The 26,048-nt window shown below is 40.8% G+C and overlaps 1 protein-coding gene and 1 long non-coding RNA gene across 11 annotated transcripts in view; one reads left to right on the forward strand and one right to left on the reverse strand.

The window, feature by feature from the left end:
- Window positions 1-9,981, reverse strand: part of PICALM (phosphatidylinositol binding clathrin assembly protein) — a 67,113-nt gene extending 57,132 nt beyond the window's left edge. For 4 of the 8 annotated variants that reach the window (XM_027719845.2, XM_027719844.2, XM_027719842.2 and 1 more), the window contains exon 1: window positions 9,689-9,980. In XM_027719845.2, the coding sequence (XP_027575646.1) occupies window positions 9,689-9,818 (130 nt within the window). In that variant the 5' untranslated portion in view covers window positions 9,819-9,980. Of the gene's footprint in view, window positions 1-9,688 lie in introns of all 8 variants that reach the window. The other 4 variants (XM_027719848.2, XM_027719847.2, XM_027719841.2 and 1 more) reach the window with 3 other exon arrangements.
- Window positions 9,982-10,214: 233 nt separating this feature from the next.
- Window positions 10,215-26,048, forward strand: part of LOC120322683 — a 31,790-nt gene continuing 15,956 nt past the window's right edge. Inside the window, exons 1-3 of one of the 3 annotated variants that reach the window (XR_005562518.1) lie at window positions 10,215-10,334; window positions 18,096-18,179; window positions 20,496-20,685. This is a non-coding gene — a long non-coding RNA (uncharacterized LOC120322683). The remainder of the gene's footprint in view (window positions 10,335-18,095; window positions 18,180-20,495; window positions 20,686-26,048) is intronic. The other 2 variants (XR_005562520.1, XR_005562519.1) reach the window with 2 other exon arrangements.

Raw genomic sequence — 26,048 nt, forward strand, 5'->3', positions numbered from 1 at the left:
AGGAAAAAAAAATACCTTCAGCCAGATTATATCCCTAAAATGAAACTGTTTCAGACTAAAAGCTCGAAAAAGACAAAAAACAGTCATTTAATTTGCTTCAAAGTAAGGTTTGTTCACTGGTTAAAACTTCAGGGAGCTAAAAAGAATATGGAGCCATAGTAAAACTAGGTGTTAAGACATCTTGTGTCAGCCCTACTATATATCAAGACCACATTCCTGTCTACTAAGACTCCTCATTACAGTTTAAAATAAGGACAAAAGTATCTCCTTCAACACAATGTATTTTACTTACAGATCATTAAATATGAAGAAAGGCTCCTCAAAAACTGTGTGTAAACAAAAAGCAAAAAAAAAAACCAAAACAACAAAACAAAAGTGAAAATCAGCCCCTGGAAATGCATTAGCTTCAAACCCATAACAATGAAATCCCAAGCATCAGAGGTTAAACTAACTGTGCTGTTCCCTAGTATCTGAGAACTAACACAAAAGCTGCTTTGGATTTCCATGCACTTGCACATCAAATTCAGCACTGAAACAAACTTCATGTGTGCCAGATTTTTAATGCAGAGTAACCTACTCAGAAATTGACTTAATTTATGTTTTCGCTTTAATTACATTTGACAGGCTAAATGATGATACCATTGCGGCAAACATTTCAGCTGAACAGGTCTGGAAGACAGTTTGGGCTAGCTCCTTATTAACTATCAAGAACCTAAAAACAGAAGTCTGTATCCAGACCACCAGTTTTCCTCAAATCCCAAAATAGTGTGCTAGTCCCTGTGTGTCACACAGTTTATAGGTAGGACTTGTTCATCCTGAGCTTTTCCATTCAACATCTAATCAAATGTGGCAACTTACCATGCAACACATATCCTTATTACAAATAACTACAGCCCATGAAAGCAGAAGTGGTCATATTTGGTTTCCACTGATTTTTCTTTAATTCATATGATTAAAATCCACTTCACGTGTATTTTTGATACTCTAAGTTTTATTCTACAATTCTATACTGTGACACTCATGAGTGAAATGCAAGCACTCTGGGGAGAAATAACCCCTAATGAATTTAAGACAAGTTATTAACATACAACAGGAAAAGTGATTTAAAGGATAATAAATCCAAATTCAGTCATTTGAATAAAAATAATCTAATCAGAACATATCACTGAAAGCAGTGATATGGACTGTCATCCTGAGAATTAATTAAAAATTAAAATCTACCTAAGGATTCCAGTATATTTCTAAAGAGTAAACAAACTTGGCTTGTCAAAAGAAAAAAGAACACAAGGATATTGTTCAAAAAGACATTTTTCTTGTTTACCTGCAACTATGATTTGAACAGTGTTAGTTGTGATTCATGATGAATAAAGAGTAATTGCAAGTAAACCAACTGAATTTCATCCTTAAAACTTAAAACGTGATGTAACCATTATGTAAATATTAAACTTAAGTGCCCCTTTTAAGACAGAAGAAAAGAATGAAGGCATTTCATGAGTAAGCAGGACTTAATGCAGCCAGCTTTGCATCAATCCAGAAATGAAAAACTGCTCTGTGAACTACAGCTGTATGTAGCTGCAATATATAATCAAGTAGATATTCCTAACAGTCTGATTTTTAATGGAACTTATTTTTAATCTCTTCATAACAGTATACATGCTGAATTATGAACACCAGTGGTTTCTGGCAAATAGAAAAAGGTATAGAATTAAACCAAATCAAATGACACCATTCTCTGTATGGAGGCTTAACCATCACAATAGTTTAAACAACTTTCAACACTTCACATAAAAAATAAGGTCAGATCCAGAATACACAGAATTATGGATCAGAAAAAGTCAAAGTTTGAAATAGGTTGCAATGATGGCTGAAACTATTATGGTCATATTGGGCAGGGAGGGAGGGAAAAGGGATAAATCAAATTCAAGGGTGACCCCATTTCCAACTAAATATTGACCCATTTGTCAGCAAGAGCAGAGATATCAGCCAAATAAACCCAGTGCAACTGCAAACAAATGTAGGTGAAATGACCATGTGATTTCTGAATATAAGGGAAGAGAGGGACACGCTACCTAACAAAACTAAACCCAATACAAAAAGCACACACTTGAACAGAAGGCAGGTACAGAAGTACTGCCATGTCATTTGACAGCTCAGTATCCACCCCAGAAGAAACCAAACACTACCAACAGCAAAACAATTTATAAGCAACCCTTAAGAATGCCAAGGAACATGAAGACTTCTACTTTTTCATAGCCAAGACATTCAGCCTTCTCATCTGGCAGACAGAGTAGCAAGTCACAGACAACCAAAACTGCTCTGAGTGGATTTACAGCCAGATTAAAGGCAAAGAATTTTTTTTTAAATTAAAAACAAGTATTTAAAACACATTTACTTCTGTTTGTAGCCTGAGTTTAGTTTAAAACTTTGTATGATACCCACTCCGGGTCTGGAAATCCAGTTTACTATTGTAACTCCAGAAACTTATGCTGTGCAGATAAATACCACTGGGTTGGTTTGGGTTTGTTGGGGTTTAGGGTTTTTTTGAACAAAAGTAATTAAGGAATGATATGAATCTCATTATAACCTTTTTTCAAATGGATAAAAGAATATCCTTTTTACAATTTATTAATATGGAAAACTTTTTTTATACACTAAATATTTTACTAGGAAACAGTTTTATTAAGGATTCACAATTTGTGCTTTAAATTGTATTAACTATTAAAAAAAAAAAATCGACAAAGGTTACAAACAATAGAGATACTTTGTTGATGTCATAACACACAGCCAGCAAGTGGAACAGCTGAGCTACAAGCTACTGCAAGTACCATATTTAGAGTAAATATGTGAAATACCAGAGCAGTTTCAACCCGTGCAAACTTCTCACTTCCCACATCAGCAAAAGAATCACTCCTCCCAGAACGGCACCACTGCTACAGCATACGGATGTTGTGACTGAAGGACTTGCTTGGGAGGAAGCAATAAAGGATATTAAGTGAAGATTTCAAAAGCATTTTTCAGGAGAAAAGGAAAAAAGGCTTGATGTGGAGAACTTCTCAGTAAATTAACATAGGTCTGGATGAAATTATATAGGAGAGCTCAGAATGAGTACAAAACCCACCTTTTGGGGTTTCTTTCTTTATTTTATTTTAGACTACTTATGTCTTGAGATGAACTAAAATCTCTGGATTTTCCTTTATGCCACCACTGTTCACTCCAGTAAATTCTCTTATGCTTCATTCTATGAATTACCACGTCCAAGTTAAATTTTGGTGTAGATCTTGTTATTTTACACATTTTGTTTAGAGGTAAAACTTATAAAAGCTTAATTTATCCTTGTATAATATTGCAAATGATCCAGATAAGCATTACTTTAAAAAAGCTCCTTTAGCAAAACAGCACAGGAGATGTTTAGCCACAATCAGAAAATCCAGAGCATTTGCTAAATCTGCATGAAATGCTTAACTTCATTAAGTTATTCTCACACAGTTAAATACAGCTTAGTTCCCTAATTTCTCAAATCCCTATACCCGATTTGTCATATATTACTCATAACTTGGATTTACCGTTAGCAGACTTGAAAGCACCACACATTAGCTCTGAACTTACTATTTTTACATTTAGAAACTACCAGCTAATTAATAAAGCTCTGATATAAACCTAGGGGTAAAATACAACCTACAACAGTATTTCTTCTTCCTTAATCCTTTATAAGGATACAGAGTTACCAAGAGTAACCCTGCCCCTTCCCCATCTTAATTCATAATACAGAGAACTGTTACAAGAGCAAGGAAAACATCAAACCCAACAATTTTATATCAACAAAAGCTTCTTTCCACTTGATTGCATATTTTTTGGCCAGTTACTTCCTGCTTACTTCTAACTGGCTCCATACATAATCAGTGATAAAATCTCTCTCCAACCTAAATCTTTGCAAGCTCCAAATTTGCATTAAGCTCCAAATTACAACTACTTCCAGAGCTAAGATCTCAATCAGCAGGAAATCTAAATGGTTAAATTCACACACTCATGGACAAAAAAAAAAAAAACAACCAAAAAAACCACCACACTAAAACCCAAAAAAATCCACCCAATTCTTCAACACAAAGCAAAGTTTGCAGAAGAGTTTGCTAAAATACTCAAAAGTAAGAACACATACTTGATATTATTGCTTTAAAGTTGTTTACAAACTATCTGGAAATGTTTAATAATTGTCCCACTACAGGACTTCAAGATTTTATAATCAAGTCATTTACAATACTTACCTGATTTCTTCTAACATGCTTGAGGAACAGCTACTTCACAGTTTACAGAAGAGTCCACATATCCTACCAGTAGTAAACTAGTGCGCTATTTTTAAAGTATTAATTGATGTTTGAGATGTTCAGAGTGAAAATATTTCTCAATTTAAATGTCATGAGTGAAAAAATTTCTCAATTTATTTAATTTCTCAATTAAATATTGAGAAACTTAAATTTAAGAAGGCTGTTTAAAAAATTAAGCTTTCCATAAGGTGTCACTGCTTCAGAAAACATGTTGCATTTTCCAGGGGGAGGACGATGCCTATAACATTTTATAAGTGAACTTTTCCAGAATTCTACTATCAATAGATCATGTACTTCACATAAGGCAACATACACAAAGCAAAAATGAGAAGCTTTAAATTCCATGTTGGATAAGTCATCTCTTTTGTATTATTATGCAAACTAGCACTACTTTGTGAACCAAGTCATTAGGAACAACTTAAAACTTTCACATCTACAAATCAAAACCTGATTTTAGGATTAGAAACTGAAGACTCAAATAGATCATTAGGTCACAGGCTGAACTGCATAAGAATGCCTCTCCCAAACGTGGCTTTTAGAAGATGCAAGAGATGACTGCATCACTAAAAAAAAAAAAAAATGAAAAAAAAAAACCAAAACAAACCCCCCAAAAAACCCACAAACCACCACTAGAGCTACAGCTCAAAGTTACATGACACCTGAATAGTCACAGCTGATGGGAAATAATGGCAGTATGGAGATTCACAGTAAGCTGATTGCAGGTGTCTTACAGCTTCTCCTCCTTAGCTCCTGCCTCTTACTTCATCCAAAGTAGAATACTGCTTCAGGCTAAGTAAAATAAAACAACAGCTGCACAACTAAATGGCTATTCTTTCTGCAAATGAGCAGCTGTGGCAGAAAATTGGCCCTCTGGCAGACTAGAAGAGTATGATAGTGCTCATACTCTACTAAAAGGCACAAACAAATATTCCAAAGGAATTTTAATAAAAAGAAAGAAAAAGTTGGCTAAAGAAGAAATGATGAAGGAATCATGGAAGGACTCAGAGAGAAAAAAGAATACTTCAAAAGAAAGTTGTAATAATGCAATTATCTGGATTTGAAATAATTACAGTTACACAGAACATTTCTAAGCAAAAATAACAATGGATTGCCTCCAGAAATTTAAGTCAACTATAAAATGAGAAGCAAAGCCACAAGAAACTTCAGGTAATTCTACCAAAACCAGAGACAAAATATGAATTTCTTGAAGTACTACAATATCACAGAAGGAACGTGGATAATCTGTTTCTACTGGAGAACACAGAAGTATCCACAGACACTAAGAGTTAATTCACCACATCACTGAAACAGCTCAGTTACACTTTTGCATGTAAAGGTAAGAGAACACTCTTGGTTTTCCCAGCGTTTTTACAAATCTCTTGGGTGATACAGGGAAAAGCAATGGTCCTTATCCCTCAGTTCTACAAGTTACCCTCTTCATACCATGTCATTTTGAAACAGAAGCTGTCCCCAGCACAGACATGAAGCAAATCTTTAGTTGGACTTTTATCTGTGCTAGTAAATAGCCTCTAGACAAAATCAAAACAGCTGACACCAGGGACTTGGGAAGTAAGTTCCCAACAAGCTCCCTTAAGTTTACTTTCACTTACACAGCTTCTCACAGATATCTACCCAACACAGGGCAGGGCTCTGGTTTACTGTCTTGCTTAAAAATACACATTTTCCCTCACAATAAGAAGTCAAGGAAGTTACACTCTGGCATAATTAGAGAGATTTCCTGTTAAGAATGGATAATTACAGCATCACAACTTCCTTCCAAGCCATCCATCCACATTCTCCTTTAAAGAGCACCACTCAATTAGCTACCAGCAGATAGGGTCACTATGCCATACTCATTCAAGAACCCAACCCTAAGTGTGTATCACAACACAGCTGTTTGAAGTACACCCCACAACATGCATGTGCACACAAACACTTTTATGCTGCTGAGCTAACACAGCTACAGCAGTTTCACTGAACCAACCCAGTGAAACATCCTATTTGGCATTAACTGGGTATCTTCAGGTATTCCTAATATTAATTATCCACCACACATACATACACAAGAACACCTCCCCATCAAAATCATGTAAAAAAAGGAGCGAAACCTAGCAACAAGTTTTCCAGCACCATTTATATTCAAACAAACTAAACCACTTGTCCTTAGCATCACTATACAGCACTCAACATGGCGACAAAAAGCTAACTTGAAAGAAAGGGTTGTATAAATCTCAGCATGCAAGTTAAACCCACAAACTAGTTTAGAGTTCTCACTGCTCAGAGAGGTGTGAAAACTAGGACAAAGTCCTAGTGAAACTGGGTTTTCCATAAAAGAAATTTCATGAACTATGCTTTCAGGGTTCCAAGACTATTAAACCTGTCTGATTTCTGTAAAACAAGGAATTCATCATTACAAAAGCAGCACCTAGGTTACCAAACAGCATCCTTATCCCAGCTGAAAGACTGGACTTTCAAAAAAGGACAAAAAAAAAAATATTGTGAGTTCAAGTATACAACCTCAAGATGCTGTTTTTACTTATCATAAGTCATGTTCACTAAAATTCTTTCTCCCTCAAACCAAACAAGCAACTGATCTTTGTAATGGGAGAGAAAGAGCATTCTTTGAAGTAATTCTATTTTAATCATTACTGGCTAAGAAAAGAATGCCTTTTTACCTGCGATGATTATTATGATAACTGTCACTGAGGGAAATACAGAGGGAATATACAAACCTAGGACAGGGAGCACTTCAGTTTTGGATACCCGTACACAGTCAAGAGCAAGATAAATAAGGACAGGAAGAATCATGTGCACAAGTACTTCTGTTGGATTTCCCATCATTTATACGAGTTAACATGAGGCTGAGCTACTTAAATGTGTTCATGACAGCTCAAGCTTAATGAAGAAAGAATTTCAGTAACAGGACAGTCAGAGATCTTGAGATCTGTACAAGAAATACAGAGACCATGTTAACAACAAGGCATGTCATGGTCACAGAAAATGCCACAAAACTAAGACTTCATTATAGGGCAGTATAGGAAAACTCAGCTAATCCACTCACCCAGGACACAACAAAGCAAGTTTTAACCGTATTACCACAATAAACAATAATCAGAAAAATATTTAAGCACCATGCTGCCTATGAAGACTGATATATTAACTGTCATTCACAATGAGATGTCAGTTCATAGGACTTACCTAGTTAAACTGTTGTAAAAGGAAGGTACGTACAAATAATTCAGAGGTGGGGCTTGAGTCACAGCCTGGGCAAAAAATATTTATTTTTAAACATATAACCATAAAGGGTATGAACAAAGAAAATGTTCAAAATGCAAGACCATGTGTCATTTCCTGATGCCAGTAACAGAGACTTCTAACAAACATATTAGGGGCAGCATAGAAAACTTATCTACCCATGATCTATTTTAACTGCCAAAAAAAAAAGGGACTAGTAGTAAAACTAATTAAAAAAAAAAAAAAAGTTTGTTTTGCTCTGATAAAAGAATTCTCAGAGAGAGGCAGAAATTAGAACCTGTGACAATCTAGAGTAGAAAAAGGAGACACAGAAATGGTCTTCTCATCCAGCAGCTACTAGACAGCTTTCTAAGGAAGTCCAGGCATCCTTCTGCAGCAGCATCCTGGAGGTCTCAATTAGGTTGTCCCCTAGTAGCCCTGCTCAGAACACCACCCTCTTACACACACACACGCACACGCACACGCACACGCACACGCACACACATCCCCCAACCTGCAGAGCAGTTTTCTGGCCAGATTGATGTTCTTTTTCATAAAGCTTTGCCACTAAATAATTCAGCTCCTAAACACCTTATTACTGAAACTGTACTTTTAGCACTATTACAGGCTAAACCTGACAAAGTTTGTTTTTCAGAAAGCCTCACTTCTGCTGTGTGAAATTCAGTAACATCACAATTTCATACATAAGCCATATGACAAGGTGTTTTCTCCACATGAGAGTAAGTTATTTAATGCCCAAAGATTTCCTCAGTGTTCTAACACCCCTGGTTCACCAAAAATAACAAAGTCACTCAGTTACTACCATCTTCACACAAGAGATTAAATGGATGGGAGAATACCAGAACTAAACAGAGGCAGCTGTTCTGGGGCTACCCTAAAAAATTGATCACATCCCTCTCTGGTGCTTGCAGAACAAGAATTTCTTAAACCTTTAATGCAGACACATTTTGGTGGAAAGAAGAAAGAACTACAGAACAATTAATCCTAGTACTGTCATCTGATCTTCTCATTTGGATACAGAGCGATTCAGAAGGCACAAATTCAAGATGCATGAAGACTCAACCTTCTCCTCACAGATGTGGGTGGGAGGAAAGGAGAAAGCATACATACAAAAGGCACAGACACACATCTCTATCCAGTACCTTTCATTATATATTGGGTGAAGTGAAGGGGGGGTTGTCCTTAAAAGGCCTAGAATAAACAGATGCAAGAGAATCAGGTATTCAAGCGAAGAACTTCCTCAGTCCTGTGACCTTACAGCTTAGTAGGAGATACACTAATGTGTGTGCACTTTGGTGCTCATCATTCTCTTTATAATCACCTGGGTGGATCGGAGTTGATAGAAAACCTTTGAGGCCTTCCCACCTTCGATTTATTTCTAACAGAAGCTGAAAAATGGCCCATCCCTGGATGGGATGTTAAGTTCAGGTACTGAAGTTCTAAAGAAGTTCTCTTAGATCCATCTTCCCAAGTGAATGAGACAGACTAGAAAGACGAACTAGAAGAACATCCTTACTGGGAGAGATATGCCCCTCAAGCACTCATTTCACATATTTCCCTACGTGGAAGAATTACCTGATTGATAGAGAAGGATTTTTTTTTTCCTAGTAGACTACCTGAAAAAGAATTAAGATCAGTGATCAGTTATTCCTCCCTGAAACTCCTGCACCTTCTCTTGAGAATGGGGGAGTGCTGCCCCTAGCAAGACACAAATAAGATCAATTAGTAAGGAAATTGCAGCCCATTCCTCTGCGTGGCCCCGTGGTTCTCTCTTCCCGAGGAAGGGGTATAGAGCAAGTCCTGTCCTTCAGAAGCTCACACTGTCCAGGGCCCTGTGCATAGAGAAGAGCCAGCAAGGCCCCTTATGGAGAGCAGATACACTGAACAGCCTCTCCCCAAGCTCTCCATCGCCACGTCCCCGATCCCACCCCCCCCGCGCTCCGGGAAAGCCCGATGCTGGAACACAGAGCTCCTCTGCCTCAGGAGGCTTCTCGTCCCCACGAGGCCGGTGGGAAGGGCGGCAGCCCCGCAGCGGGACCCCGGGACAGGCCGGACAGCCCTGCTCCTCGGCACAGAAAGCCCCCGGGCCGCCGTCCCCGCCCGGTACTCACAGTCCAGGTGCTTCTTCTTGGGGCCCATGACCTCGTGGGTCGTGGCCTTGCACACGGTCTTGGAGACGGCCGAACCGGTCACACTGTGCTGCGCCGCCGTGATGCGGTCGGTGAGGCTTTGGCCGGACATGGCGGGTTCGCTGGCGGCGCTGGAACCGAGCGCGGCTCCGCTCCCTCCTCAGGGGCCGGGACGGGAGGAGTCGCCGGAGGGATGGAGCTGCGCGGGCTCCTCACCCCGCCGTGCCGCAGGCGGCCCCCGCTCCGCCCTCAGGGACGGACCTGTCACCCGAGCAGGGACCCCTCCTCCTCCTCCTCCTCCCGCCCCCCTCCCCCGGCCGCCGTCCCCTCCCCCTGCGCGCCCGCCCGGCCGGGGACAGGGACACGCACTGGGCGCCGCAGGAAAATGGCGGCGACCGAGCTCCTCCTCGGGCCTTGCCGGGCCTCTCCCGCCTCACGTGACCGCCCGGCGCCCCGCCCCTTGACACGCCCCGCCCCCCCAGCGCTGAGGGGCTCGGGATCCCCTCCCAGGGCGGGATCCCTTCGTCTGGCATCCCTCCCAATGGCATCACCTCCCTCTAGCATCCCCTTCCCTGGGGCACGCTCCCCTGGGGAGGGTCGATGGGCCCCTATTTGGATTCAGCGCAGGGTAAAGTTTTCGTCGAACGAGTGTGTGTATGTGTGGGGGGGGTCCGTCCCTGAAGGAAGCAATTTTGTATTTCTCAGCCTGAAAGGTTTTTGTGGAAACTCCTTTCGGTGTCACCTGAGGCAAGGGAAAGCGTAAAGGGTGGGGGGGGGGGGGGGGGGGGAAATCTGTTCGCAGGCAGCGAGGGGTCCGAAGCTGTCTGGTTGCTGTGATCGGGCTTCTATTCGGAGTTATTTTTATTTGAAAGCTCACCAGAAATGTCTTGAATGTACATCACGGCCAGCATAAAAACATTGGTGGTTCTCAGGTCTTTCATGATTAGCCTCCCACTGTTCTGCTATTCTGCTAATACTTCTCAGGGCTCTTGGACTTAGTCAGTGGCTCTGTCCTTGGCAGCCAGGAATTTTGTACGAAGTTACTCGGTTTCTGTTCATAAAAGTCAGCTAACTGTGCCTTCAGGTGCATTCTCCAAACCTGATACCTACATCTGTAAACATGGTTACCTATATCCCAGTGGTGGACAGTGAGGAGCAGCTACTCGGAGTCCTCACCTCCTACTGTGCATTGCCAAAGCGCTGTTCCAGCCTCCCTCCGATCTGCAACTTCCATTACTCCTTACAACAGGGCTCTTCTCCCCCATCCCAAACACACTGCAGCAAATAATACAGCAAAACCACAGGATTCCAGCAGACAAAAGTTTTTCCTCTCCCAGAAGTGCTTCCTGAGGAGTTGTCTTCTAACTGTCCCTCATCCATGAAGCCAATGAAATATTTATTAGGCAACTTAAAGAGCAGAAGTATACAAATGATACTTGGCTCTGTCTGCTTGACTGGACGTATAAGTAGGATTATCTGTTTATAATGCGTAAGGAAAATTGGTGTCAGAGGAAGGACATTGGCGAAAACTGAACCCAAATAATGCCGTTTGTGTGTGTGTGTGTAAAGAGGGCTTGCACATGTAGAACTTGCTTCCTTCATAATGCCAAGCTCTTTGAAAATACTCTTGTATTTGTATTTCTTGGCTCCATCTAAACGGCTTTTGGAGTCCCAAGTATCCATGCTGGGGAAATAAATCACTGACATATACAGCAACGGACTCTGACATAAGACAGCTTTAGCATAGAGCTGCCCACCATGAGAACAGAGAGGCTGCTATAGGCTACCGATACAGCAACACACATTACTGTGATCATCTTTTTATATTATTTCTAGATTATATGGTAAATCAGAGATATAAACAATTTTGACACTGCTGGTATTTTTTATGCTAACTTCAGCTAGGAGCTGGATTTCAACATCCCAAGTTCCTGTTTGGAGAAATTCCATGGAATAGGCCTAAGTAAATTAGGCTTCATCAGTTCTTCTCTGACGATGCCCATTTTTTTCTTCAGGAACAGTGAAACTATCCAAACAGAGGAAGCTTGTGACTCTAGGAGTTACTGAGACCAGATTTGGACAAAATATTTCATTCCTAAGGGAACAAAAAGTGACCTCGGTCTTAGAGGTCCAAAACCAAAAATAAATTTTGCCTTTTTTTACAGCCCTTCATGTGCACAGAAACCTCACAGTTTTACTCCACAGTTAAAAATTCTGCTTGTTATGTTTGTTCATAAGCAGAAATGGGAGATAGAAGTGATGGGAAAATATATTTTGGTAATTGTTGCTTTTTAATTGCTTGGGAACCACTAGATACCATTCCAGTGAGGAGCTTTAAGCTCTGTGATAGATAATATCTGAGCACCTCCCAAAGATTTGGAAATTGAAATCAAAATATTATCTCTTTTCCTTTCCAACCTGAAGAAAACAAGTTTGATTAGTTTATAACTCATTTGTTTTTGTTTGTGTGCCTGGGTGTGCTCGAGAATGAAAGAAGGGAGTATATATCTGAAGAGAAACTAATGCAGATAGGAGTCCTATATTTAGTGAAGCAGCAAACTTAAACAACATTCTTTTGTCCTGTGAAAAGTTCTTCCATAATCTGGATCCAGCTTTTGTGAAAACGCTGAATCTTGTGTTCACAAGCTCCCCAAAATTGTCAGTATTTCACTGGCATCCAGCTATCCTGGAAGGACAAACAAGCTGACAGGGCTGTTTCTTCCCACGTGTATTGTGCAGTACTGAAAACACTGCCTCATCATGACCTCTGTAATTTATTATGTATATAATTTTCTTGCAATACTGTCATTTCTACTCAGTGAGGTGCCTGCCACACTGTAATGCCTGTGATCTGCCTGGGTGCTTTGGTGTTCCCAGTGCTGCTGGCATCCATGCCCTTCCTCCACGCTTCATACTATTGCATGCAATTAGGAGACATGTGGGTTGGGGTACTATTAATCAGAACTGGCTTCAGATTTAAAACAGGTGTTTGGGCTGAATTTCAGGCCTATTAGAAGTCAGCCCTTCTGAGGCACAAAGCCAGTGAGACACAAAGCTGAGCACATGCTACTAAACTGTCACAGACTCATTACCAAGGATGAGGGCATATGTCCTAACAGAAACAACAACAAAAAAACCCAGCAACCATAATCTGGGAAGTGAACAGGGCTGGGGAAGAGAAGTTGCAGAGAGGGAACAAGTTTGAAATAGGGCTGGAACAGTGGAACTGCTCAAGGGAATAGTAAGAGTGATGGGGCAAGAAGGCAATGGGAAGGGAAAGCAGAGGCAGGGAAGCCACGTCCATAAGGTTGGGAAACAGTCTATCAGTGTTGTATAAATGATTTGGAAACCTGTTACAATCCAGATGTTTCACATGACCCATTTCAAGGATCACTGTAGTTTCATTTACTCTTAAGGGCTATAGTATTTTCCCCAACTTTTCAGGAAAGGTGAATTTGATGTCAGCCCCAAGAAGTTAGCATCTGAGTTAGAGATATAAGATATAGAACAAGACAGCAGGAAACACCAGCTTCCCAAATGTAGCTCTCTGACATCTGCCTGTGTCCACGGCCACTGTATGGTCCATTTTTTCACGCACCTCTGGCAATGTAGAACTCCAGAGCAGCTGCATGGCTAGAACCGGGCCACTCACTGACCATATGCAGCAATCTAGGCCTAGTGATGAACTTTTGAGTAGCCTAAATTTGCCCAGCCTAGTAGAAATCTGCCCATTTAACTCCAGCGTAATAATTTACCCAATATTTCTTTTCTGTGACTATAGTAAGAAGTCAATATAATTTGCGTCGCCATAGCAACTTCATCAAATAATTTTATGGACAATAATGAATTTTTTTCCAGTATCACCTCTAAGAAGATAAACAAAAAGAAACTGGGACGTAGAAAAGTTGCAGTTAAAGTAGCAGTTGTTAGTGGCACAGTGAAATGAAGCAGCCCAGGCATGTGTCAGCAGAGGTACTCAAAGTGGCCAGATTGCATGCGTGGAAGAAAAGGAGGCAAATGATTATTGAGACCTGCTGTAATATTGCAAAATAATAAAAAACCGCAATGGAGTTAGGATACGTTTTAATTGATATCCCTCTTCACTATTCCAGATACGCTTGTTCACAGGTTTTCCTTTTGCTTGTCTTGTATCCAGTTTGTATGAAATTATGTTTCTGATCCTTCAAACACTTTCTACTCAGCTCCTTCCTTTCCTGTGATCATTATTCCGTGTTCATTCCTCTTTCAAATACATCACCGTCTTCCATCCAAATATCCACCTTGAGCCTATCCAGAATTTTCCTGCTGAAACAGGAACATCCAGCTATTGCTCTGCAGTCCTCTTATATCACCCACTTTTCTTCAAGCTTCTCACTGTCCTCACATCTAGTCCAAGTCTTGTTCTTGCAGATAAAGCCAACTTCCTGAAGTCCATGGTGAATCAGAGATCTCTTTCCTCATTCTCTTCCCTCTTTCTGGAAATAGTGACAGCTTTCATGTTTCTTTTGTTCCTTTCACACTTCCTCTTTTGTAATGCCAATATCCAACATCCTTCCTCATATGCACTATTCTGAGCTCTGCAGCTTGTGTCACCTTCTCATGCAGCTCCAGTTATCTAGTAATTAATGCCCCTTGCTGTTCTGTTCCCCCGAAGGAAGTTGACTTTGTCAAGGAAGAAAGCAGCTGCCCGAGAGCTATCGTAGTTTTGACTTGAGAAAAGCATGTAGGAAGGGAGAAAAATGAGTCAGTACCATTTCACAGGAGGGGAACAATCAGAACTAATTTTACTGCCTTCACTTAGGAGCAGAATGTCTGGGTAGGAGCTCCCATGCCATATGAGAGTATCAAAGTGGGTATGGAAAATAAATATGATGCTTCTGAATTCGTTTGTGTGTTATAACACCTTTTCCTTGGCCTGACACGAGACTTGCACCTTGCAAAATGGATGGTGTCATTAACACTATAAGGAGGATTTTTACCTGACTGACAAATGCATGCAACAAATGTCTTCCAGTGTGAGAGAGGAAGGAAACAAGCTCCCTTACATTTTGTTCACACATCCCAGTGGAACTGTCACACACTGACACCTCTGAAGAGCAAGAGGCCTGCTGTCCTCTGTGTCTTCCATGCATTGCCCATCAGCGAGAATTCCTAATGCACTCCTGCTGCTCTTTCATACCGTGTTTTTTTTCTTGGCAGTGGGCACTCTCACAGCAACTTGCTTCAGATACTGCACAAGGAAAATCAAACCTTACAACACAGCTTTACCAGCATAAGTGCACCCATACACTTCCCTAAAATTTCTGGAGACTGTCTATCATACAGGAAAAAAAAGTGGCCCTGTCCCAGCTAGTATCACTTGTACTCATTCCTTCCCCCTAGTTTGATGTTGAAAACTAGGGCCTTGCTGCCAAATACTTCTCCCCATCATTGCAGGCTGGCTTGTGAGACTTAGCAGGAGACAGCATTTGATAAGAATCCTTCTCTGGGCACTTCTGAGACGGTACTGTCATTCATTTCACTTCCCTGCCAGTTCACAAGCACCATGCCAGCAGGGTGAGTGCAGGAGGAACTGCATTCCTTTTGGGCTCCTGTAACTCGGAAGCCGCTCCTATAATTTTCTTCAGTCGCCTTTGAATCAAAGGCAAGCAGAACACACTTCAATCCCAAAGGAATATTTTTAAGGAAAGTTGCAAGCAAACAAACATTGAGGGTGACAGTGGAGCAGCCACTTCAGCCTGCTGCCGAGCTGCAATTGTTACTTATGCTCACACTCTTGCACACACATACGTGCAGCAGAGCTTAATCAATTCCCTCATTAATGTTGAGGCTCATGTGCTCATGCTCTGTGTCTGGGAAAGCTTTACACCCACATGAATTTTGATGTGGAGCTGAAACAAAAATGTTGATGCTGGCAATGCCAACTATAGAGAGTAAATAGCTGGGTCCTGCCAATGCTGACTTGAATGGGGCTTCTCACCCAGAAGAAAACCTATGTGTGAAAAGTATTCTCATAACTGGGTCTGTGCACCAAAAGTAAATCCTGGTTCCCTCCTCAAACAAATAAATCCATTTATGCCAGTGAGTTACTTTCAAGCCTTGTATAGGTAGGTCCCACTCCCTGGTCTTTATGTGAGATCTGAATCTTGCCTACTGAAGTGAGTCAGGCTATCGGTGTTTGGCTCTATGTTTCAGGGGTCAGTGACTGCATTTACACGTGGGCAGACTCCATGCTGATTAAGTCAAACTGCTGCACTGAAAAGAACATTAACTAAATGCTTCCCAACATTCTGATGGTGTATAAGATATTCTGAATCTTAAAATCCATAGAGGATTTATCCTAATTCATTCCAGTAAACGCAAGCACATAAAATAAAATGCTTTCCATTCAGTTAAATGGAGCAAATGCATAGAAAAAGAAATTAACTGGAATTTAAAATTGCCTTGCTTTTCAGGATCTGAGGAGCAAAGAACTACAGGTAATACTGGAATGGATGTTCTCACCTCCTCTGTCATCCTTCCTAGCTTTATTTCTTGGAGCTTAAAAAGCAATACTTCCTGAGTAGCGGTGGTGCAGGCTTGTCTTGATAACATACTTCAGCCACACCCCCTCGTCTAGAAGTGATTGGATTGTAAGTTCTGCTTGTTTCCTCCGCCAAGGCCAGAGACAGCTGCAGGCCAGATGTGAATGGCAGGGACACAGTGCTCCCTTCACAACTAAATGTCAGCACCCACCTCTCACCAGCTCGACGGCCTTGGGGAGATCCCACGGTGGAGGGCCAAATGCAGGAGAATGCACACTCACAGTTCCGCCTCATGTCGTGCCTTCTCTGTGACTCCCCACTGCTTGCAGATGGGGTTGAGGTGCCAGATAGGGGATGAGGTGATATGCTGGGAACAAGGCAATTGTCAGGACTACAGTAGTGGAGTGGGAGAGGGGCTACAAGAATACTAAAATTCCCTTGGTAGCTTCCTGGTAAATCCATATGGGTTTAAAGCTACAAGTGACTCTGGCAACAAACTTCTGTGACTTCAGATCATAAGTCGCCCGCTGTGTTGGAAGTTGTGTGATGTGAATATTTCCACTGGCTACTGGCTGCAGGCCAACAAATTCACTTTCCATGGATCACACAATAACCAACATTTTTACTGGTCACTTTTTTTCTGCATACCGGAGCAAAAAGTGGTAGAGGATCCGTGTTTTCTAATGCATCCACCTATCCAGTTCTCTTTGGACCACTTCTGTGTGCTTTCACTAATCAGTTAAGCCCTCCCCTGCTTTTTTATAGAGCGTCCCTTTTCATTGGAAAGCCAGACATGTTGGCAGTACTTGCTACCGGAGGAATAAAGAAGGAATAATGATCCAAAAGAAAGTATTATAGTCTCTGAAATTGCACTGGGATATTCTCAAGTCAAACACTAACCCTGCATGTCTTGATATTCACTTGTAACATTCTCCAAGAGAGCCTGTTTATTGCTAAAGAATTTATACATTGCAACAGCTGAAACCTAGGAAGAACTACAAAAGCAAGATACTGGTGAACATTCTGTGCACCAGTGTTTTTTAACCCTTATAACCAAAAAACAGCAAACGATAAAGGGCAAAAATTGATATCAGATGCACTGAACTTATTCAGATTAGATAACGCAGTTGGAGGAGGGAGGAGAAGATAAGGAGTTTGTGCAACATTTTGTTGACCTGAAAGACCAGATGCCAAAAAGAACATTTTACTAAGGGTAGTTGTAAAGAAAACAGTAGTGTAGGCAGGTAAAACCACAGATCAAATACTCTGCGGGTCCATAATTTCATCAAACGCAGTATGCTTTCAGATGTCAAGTTCTGTTCTTATTGAATCTGTGGCAAAATGCCCACTGACTTCAAACAGAATAGGTTTTGTCCCTGAAAGCTATGAGTATGGCCAGCAATACCAAGTCAGAATAGAAATAAATTGTGTAGGTGAGGAATAGGGAGTTGGTACTGCAAATTTACTGCCTATCTGATCTTAATGCTTTTATTTTCAAATAACCCTTTTACTCTTGGGACATCATATCAATCATTGGTTTTTTAGGTTCACAATATTTTAAAGCCTGTTGGCTGGAATGCTTAATGCTAATAAATTTTATTAGTTTATATTAGTAAGTATTAGTAAATATTTTTTAAATAGCTAGCCTAAATGTCCAGAAGCATTAGAAACATTCTTTTCGAAACAGGGCTTTTTGGTATTGCAGCAAGTTTTGTTCAGTAAAGGTCTTTAACCTTGGTATTGCTATTCTCTTTCTTTTACCTTCTCCTCCATTCTATGACATTTTCTTTAGTAAAGTTTATCAAAATCTATATTCTTAAGCCTTATCCTGAAAGTGGATTTGATAAATCTTTGACATTTCTTAGCCTTGTGGCGTATGTCTGAGCATGGATCTGTGCAAGGATGTGAAAATGAATAGCGGAAGACAAACTACTGAACTTCTTTTGCAAGTAAGTAATTTTGCGTCAAAACAAGTAAAATTGCCAGCAGTATATCTGTAGTATTTTAAAATCAGACAAAAATAGGATTGCTGTATTCTTTAATTAACATAGCTGAAAGTTAGCCAAATCGGCTTCGGACACAGCAGGAGACGTACAGTTTGTCCTGATTTTGTGGGGAATGAAAAAAATGTAATAGTTGGCACATGAACTAACTGGGCTAACTCGAAATGTTACCAAAACATGTTCAACTAGATCAAATATGGTGGTTTACCAGAGATGAGCCCACATATTTTAACGGAACAGAAGAGCACAGTTTTAAAGTTGTATGTTACTGAAATAAACAAAATCTAGAGAAAGTGATTATCAGTGACACGTAAATTTTGAGGAAAACTACTTACATATTGAAATCAGTAAAGTCTTTTGGCCAAATCCTGGCATTCTTAGTGACACAGAGTAACATCATCCCCTACAAACAGTTTTGTTGATTTGGGAATCCAGCCTTCTATGGCAAATGAAATTTCAAGGTGTTTCAACTGGAGTGAACATTTTCAATTGTCAAGATGTCAAAATCCACCACTTCTTAATTTCTATGTGCCCAGTTGCATAAGATGGGTTTAGATGAGGTTAGAGGTATAATATTAATATGGGGTAAATTGGTTATTAAAGATAAACAAACATCAACTGAGTAAACATCTTATTAGTGCTTACAAAATCTAGCCTAGATGTAGTTCCTGCCTGTATGTGATGGAACTGCACTGTCTTCCTAAGCAGACACTTTCTTGTAGAAATTTAAGGGCAGAATTCTGTCATTCTCAAAAGAAAAGATACCCTCAGGAGTCATGAAAAACCTACAAAAAGTCCAATAAGAAAACCTCTGATGAAACTAGGTGTAGGCTTCAAACCAGTCCTGTTACTAAAAGATAAAATGGATTCCTCTTGAGCTAGTGAGGACTGAATCTGGAGAAATTCCTTGAGGAGGGGCATTGCTACCCTCCCTGCAAAGGAGGGATTTAAATTTAAAAACTGTTTTAAATTGCAGTTCAAATTCCTGCCAGTAAGGTGAAGAGGATATGCATTAAATTAGTTCATGTGGCAGCTGCTCTCACCATTCACTTCTCTGTAAACAGCCCAGCTCAGTTTGGGAGTAACACTGGCCCCTGTGCTAGAGGGCTATGTGCAGACAGCTACCAAATTTACATTTAGTGGCCTTTGCAATCCTCAGAATTATTTTTTTTTTCAAAATCGGAAGATTGCCTCATTCCCAGGTATGACATTTCATAGCTTTAGAAGAAACAGTTACCAGAAGAACTTTTCTAAATTGCTTCACAGACTACAGCTCTTAGTGCTTCTCTAATCCAGGTCATTTGTTTCCTAGAAAGTACAGCTCATCATTTCATAGGACTGACTTTTCCTTGCACAGATGCTTTACCTGTTAAAAAACTTTCCTTCAGAAACCAGTATAACAGGAGCACCCTTAGGCAATAATTCCCAAATTTGGGCTTCTGACCCTTAATGATATTGTAGTAGTCCTGAGTGAGGTTGTGATTATAGCCAAAATTAAGTAAGCTAGATAGTCACAGGGCTGTGAGCCAGTCTGAAGGGGAACTTGCAACGAGGAGTTACTCAAAAGTCAAGTGGAGCACATCTTACTCTTTTACCAACTTCCATCTTTGGGGAATTTGATGATTATACACATCAGATACATAAGATGTATCCTACAGTCACAGAGCGTGATGATTATTATAGCCCGCACATTTTACAGACAATAAACACCAAGACAGGAAGCACAAAGACAAGAAGGGCCCCAAGGATTAAAGGGTGATGCAGAAATCTAGCCTTTCCTCAAGTCAGGGCCAGTTATTCACTTTGCAGGACACTCCACAGAGCTGTGACCTCTTTAGGTGAGACACAATTGGTGGGCATCCTTCCACAAAGATCCTCAGATCTCTTTTCTACACTGACCCCATATCCCTTTGGTGGGAGGAGGTAGGATGGCTCAGTCACCCCACAGGCCCTCTGTCACTTGTCCCTGATACATACTGTCAGCAAAAGCACAATGCATCCAGGTTCTTTGGTACACAAAGGGATATGTGGGAGCATTTGTCCCCTTAGAGACTTTGTATGAGTAGAGGGAGCCGTGTTGAAAACAAAGACATAATTCTAGAACTCCTGCAAAAACATCTGGCCAGCACTGTCTCTTAAAAAAACAGACTGGAGGAATGTAAACATGTGTTTGGCCAGTAAAGAAGTTGTTACATAAATGCTAATTATGAAGAGGATTTCCCATGTGTACAGGGCTTTTGACAGAACTTTGATCCCATGCAGGACACAAGTCTCAGGAGTCACATGCTCTGCCTTAGAACTATGCCGACACTTCTCTGAGCCCTAAGAAGCTGCAAGGACATTTGCTGTAGCACAGGAACAGAAGAAGCTTTGATGATTGAAAATGAAGTTTGCATAGCATCATGCTGAAGCAACTCCCTGTTTAATTAAACAGTTCCATTGGTCAGAACTTGTGAGTATCTAGCTGTGATGCTTGGATGGCCCATGCATAACAAAATACTGGAAAAAAAATTCTAATGAGTCTCTCAAACTCTCATAATCTAGTTTAAACCTAATCTAGCTGAAACCATAATCTAGCTGAAACCAGAAAGAAGAACCATCTATCTCACCTGCTCAGCAAGATATTATCTTCTGCCCAGTGCCTGCCTTTGGTCTCCCCTCACCTCCTGCACCTTCCCAGAGGTCTTTACAATGCCAATACAATTCAGGCTACACCTACAGAGCACACTACAGCAGGTAGGTGCAGTAATGAGAGGGATTGCTGAGTGAGAACACCTACAGTGTGTACTGCAACCCAGCTAGTTTGTTCATTGTATGGACTAAACATATTCTAAGGTCTTCTGTATCCTTCCTGACAGTTCTTCACTCTTGTCCTTGCTTCCTATGCCTTTCTCTTCCTTCCCTCTCCCCCCTTACCTTCCACCCAAAATTGTTTGCCCCTTAGTCTTCTCGTGGCCCTAACCTTGACCTACACTCTTCTGCTCTCTTCTTGGGACATGCTTTTTAAAGTAGGATGTATTGAAAGATGCTTTTCCCTTAATGAACATCAAACAAAATAGTTAACAAAGGCCATACATTTGCATTAGAAAGGGCAGTGGAGTCATTACATTTTTGCTGTTATGAGTGTAAGATTCTTCTCTTAGCTTCCAACGTTTTGAGCTGTTAGGATCTGACTTTCATGCCTTTTTCCTCCACAGTCAGGAGAGATTCAGATTAAACTGATCTTTCCAGAGGGATGGTGAGATTCTCACGTGGGTAACATGACTCCAGGCTCCCACAAAGATCACAAGAACGGGGGAAACCTTAGGCTTTCTTTGCTGTGAATAGTGCCATTTAGCGAAGGGAATGACTCACCATGTCCAAAGTGAAGCATGTCGTCAGACCCTTGTGGTGAAGGCACCAGAAGACCAGTTTAATAATCAGCTTGTGGCATTGCTTAAGCAGACAATGTGACACTCCTCTTCTCCTGCCACTGCGGCTACCTCTACCTCACGCACTGCCCTTGTTCATGCAGTGTTTGTGCTGCTGGGTGATGAATCTGACCAGGGAACTAATCTGACCAAAAAATACCGCTGATGTTTTATCAACACTTTTTTTGCAGAGTTACTTTTTCACTTGCATCGGAGTTTCCTGTTCCAGTTTGTGATGTGGCTCCAAAGTCGGGAGAGTAAAGGCGATGAGAGGTGGGAATGTACAGGCAAGAGTGGGAGTTTAGGGATATGAAAACCATAGGTCTTTGGCAGTCCAGTGAGAGAATATTGAACCATGCTTTGGGACTGAAACTTTCTGTTTGTCTTGCCTGTTGAACTCCTATGTCATGTGGTGCTCTATAAATAATGTCCTTTGAAACTATAGCAAGCCTATTTTAAAAGAGAAACACAGTTACTGAATGTATCACTGTGATTTATCTTCCAGCCCTCCTGTCTTCCCAGTTCCCTGTGGCTGAACCACTCATTAATGTATTTCACAAATGCGAAACAGAATACTCCATTGCTTTTGCCTCCATTCTTAAATAAAATTGTGAGAATCCAGCCTTTCAAAATGACTAAGAAAAGCAACAGGACTTCTACTCAGGAAGAAAGGGAGAGATCTACATTTGAGGCCTTAGGGGGTTTCACATAGCAAGAAAGAATTGAAGCATTTAAAACCCAGAATTCTTAAGTGACCTTTTAACTGAAGGAGTGTTTTATATATCAGAATTTCTGCCTAGATCCAAGGGGCTGTATAGGAGTTGTGTACTGGCATCAGAGAGAGTTTGTAGTCACAAGGTAAATGTACACCTTGACTTAGTTAAGATATTAATGCTGAAAATAGCATTTTATTCCAAGCAATAAAATATGAGCTACAGTTCTGAAGTTGACAAAATTTGAAGCATATTTATGTGCAGTAAAAATCTGCCTCTGAAGGAGGAAATAATAGTTCGTTGATAATATTGATTCTGAAATAAACTCAGTGGTGTCAGAGGTACCGCTTTTCCGAGAAGATGATTCTGTGAGTGCCATTGGTACCCACAGAGCAGGTGATAAATTATGCATCCTTGATCTATGGCCTCTAGCCACATTACCTTTTCTTTAAGTGATGTAATAACAAGCTCCAAAAAGGTGTCAAAACCCCAACTGTATTTAATATTCACTCACAAGCTTTTGTCACAGGCAAGCATGATTTTTTGGTGTCTTTGACACCCGGGAAAGAAGGATGACTGAGAGACCTATAAATCTCAAAGTCCTGCTTTAGGCATAACAGAGTGCAGGAGAGAAAATTATGACAACGCAGTATCTACATGGTCAAAGTACTACAGTTGTAATAACAGCCCAAATAACCTTGTAAAGCTAAGGAGTAAACATTATTATCTCCATACAGAAGCTTGCCAAAGGTGATATGTGCTGGAATTTATTTTAAGTAAGATAGAACTCTTCAGTTCCTCTCTAGAAACTAACAAGAAGCTTCGAAGTAAACCTGTAACAGAATTCAGAATAGATACTGTGTGCCTTGCTGGAATTCAAGCCCATACCACCTCACAACCATCAAAATTTCCTATCCAAGAGGTGGCTGGAAGCTATATCAAAATCTGGAGTTTATTCTGTTGTTGCTGCAGGGTGGGCCAGTTCTCTGGAATTTGTCTCCTGCAAATTGTCCTTCCTTTTGCATGTCCCTGAAAAGAAGTAATCTTTGTTTCCACTTCTGATGATAAACCACAAGTTAAAACAAGCAGGTTTTTCCTTGAATGCCAACCAGCTATTATTATACAATTTGTTATCGGATCAAAGCAAACATGACCTTAGCCCTCGGACAGTGCATCATAGCGCCATACCTTTCACATGGAAAGGAGGAGGAAGGGGGAAGAGAATACCTATCCTGCTTTGCTCTCCAGATGTGACTGCAGGTATTTTAAACTGTAATTATGGAGCCAGCTAAGCTCTTTGGCTTTCAGACTCCTGGGATGTCTTGCCGCCTCAGTCTATTTCTGGGCGCTGTAAATATTGCTGTTCATGTAGCAGGAAAATAACTGAGCCACAGACATACTGACTAATAACTCAAAAATGTGAGGACAGAGAGAAGCCATACCCATTTCTGAAGTCACTTGCTCAGCAAATCAGGAGATTGACGCAGCCTTTATACCTTTGTAATAGTCCTTGCTGCACCTGAGGGTTCATATTGTGACAGGTGTCCTTCCTCAACCTGCCCCTTTCTGTGCCTTGCAAGAAAGACAGACCAGAGCTCAAATTTGCCACCTGCAGGAAGCCTTTGCCAAGAACAGAGGATACTTTCCCAAGCTGATAGCTCTGTTGTTGACATTTATAATTCTTTGCATTTTACATTAAAGCCCACCTTCTGGAATTGAGTGGTTATGGGAGAAATTCAACTTTTGTTTATTTGTTTGGAAGGTTTCTAGTGTTCAGGTTTGCAAAGAAAGGACTTCTGAATTCAGGGCTCGGAAGTTAGAAGGAAGGGTAATCCCTCTCCGCAATTGCTATCTAAAGGAAATTATGCGATTTTTAAGCAAATCTTATGGTAATGAAATCTTAGTCATGATGTTTTAAGATCTGGGCTGTTGATAGTGCCTCTTTTAATGTCCTTTACATAGTCCCACAGACTCTTTCACATCTGGTCGTAGACCCAGCACACAGTTTGTGCTGTGTAACAGCAGCACAACAGGTTTCCTGATACCTACTTGCATCTCAAAAGTCATGTCAGCTAGGCACTGCTTGCACCTCCACAATTACTTATTTTCCTCTTGAGAAAAGGAAGAGCTTTAGGCCAATGTGGATGGCACAGGTGGTGGCTTTTCCCTGCTTTTCTCAATACAGTGTTTTCATCAGCATTAAAAGTGAGCTCAGTACACAGTGCTGCTGTTCTTAAATATGGGTCTTTCTGTAAAGCTTCAGCTCAGCATCGTTTGGGCTCTGAAGATGATCCCCTTTTCACATGCTGCTCACACTTTCCATTATAGCATTTTGAGCAATTACAGAATATGTTACAGACTAATTTATCCCTCACAACACCCCTCAGAGCTGCACAAATGTGTTTTATTACCCTTCCTTTACTGATGTAGAAAGCAAGACATGGAAATAAAGGTGATATTCTTTCCTTTGTTTTTGTTTTTGGAAAAGAGCCAAATTTATTAAATTCTGGCTGAACGTGGGGGAGGAAAGTCAAGATGTGGGGACAAATCTGAGATAAACTTCTACTATTCCCTGGAGCCTGTTAAAAGCAGTTCTACCATGACCTTTGGAGATCAGGTCTCTGGGAGATCCTGGACATGACATGGGGCTTTGTGATGAGATAAATTTTCCATCAGTCTCAGTTGAAGGTTCCAGTTTGTCACTGCAGAAATAGGAGGCAGCGAGTGACACAGAATTTTTAAGGAGCCTATATTTACAGGGACAGCAAGGTGGCTGTATGAAGTGACAGGGCTTCAAAGTTCACTCAGTTCAAGTGGACCTTGAGAGGAGGAGCTGTTGGTAAAGAATGGGGAACAAACACCATGAACAGCAGAATGGTGGAAGGTTTGCTGTGGCACCTGTTCTGGTTTAGCTAACAACACCAATGAGCCCTCCCTGCTCTTGCTGCAGCTGAAGTGTTCCTGGCTCCCAGAGGGAAAGGCCAATCCATTAGGAAAGACAAAATTGAATTGATTAAATCAAACAGAATTTGGAATGCATTCATAAAGTCTGTAACTCGCAGTGAACAAGATATGTAATCCAAGTATGGGGGGGGGGGGGGGCAAAACAGGGCTTTTAACTTAATAGGAAAACTATATTCTAGTGGGAATGTCAGAATGATAGAGAGGTATCATCCCCTCACCCTTAGGACAAGGCATTGCTTGAGGGATCTGGATAGGATTTCCCAAGAGAATTATGAATTCTATGTTAGATGAAGCAACTCCTATACTTAAAAATCAACGGAAGGAGCCTCTAAAACAACTAGTACCTGGCAAAAAATCTGTGTTCTTTCACTTAAATTTGTGCCACAAACTGATCTTCCTCCATCCAGCTGCCTGTCCTAGGCTCCAGTTTCTGGAAAAGGAAGGAGATGCCTCTATCCATCACCTTTTTAAGACTCAGTTGACCTACCACTGTCATTCCAGAGGAGCAGAGAGAAATACGTTGTTCCTCTGAACTCTGTAATTCTGTAAATTTGTTTGGGATTTAGAAAACAAGGTGATAGATGTCTTCTAAATGTCAGAGACAAGACAGATAAATGTTCCCTCCTTAACCTATCATTTTCTTTTAAAGTTTCCCCATCTGTTTCCTGTCTTCTTATTCCTTGTTAATTGTGGGCTTTAGAGCTAAGACCTGCTGGTGTATACAGCAT

Source organism: Pipra filicauda, unplaced genomic scaffold (assembly GCF_003945595.2).
Source record: "Pipra filicauda isolate LSUMZ 115617 unplaced genomic scaffold, ASM394559v2 scaffold141_size4267151_pilon, whole genome shotgun sequence".
NCBI classification, from domain to species: Eukaryota; Metazoa; Chordata; class Aves; order Passeriformes; family Pipridae; genus Pipra; species Pipra filicauda.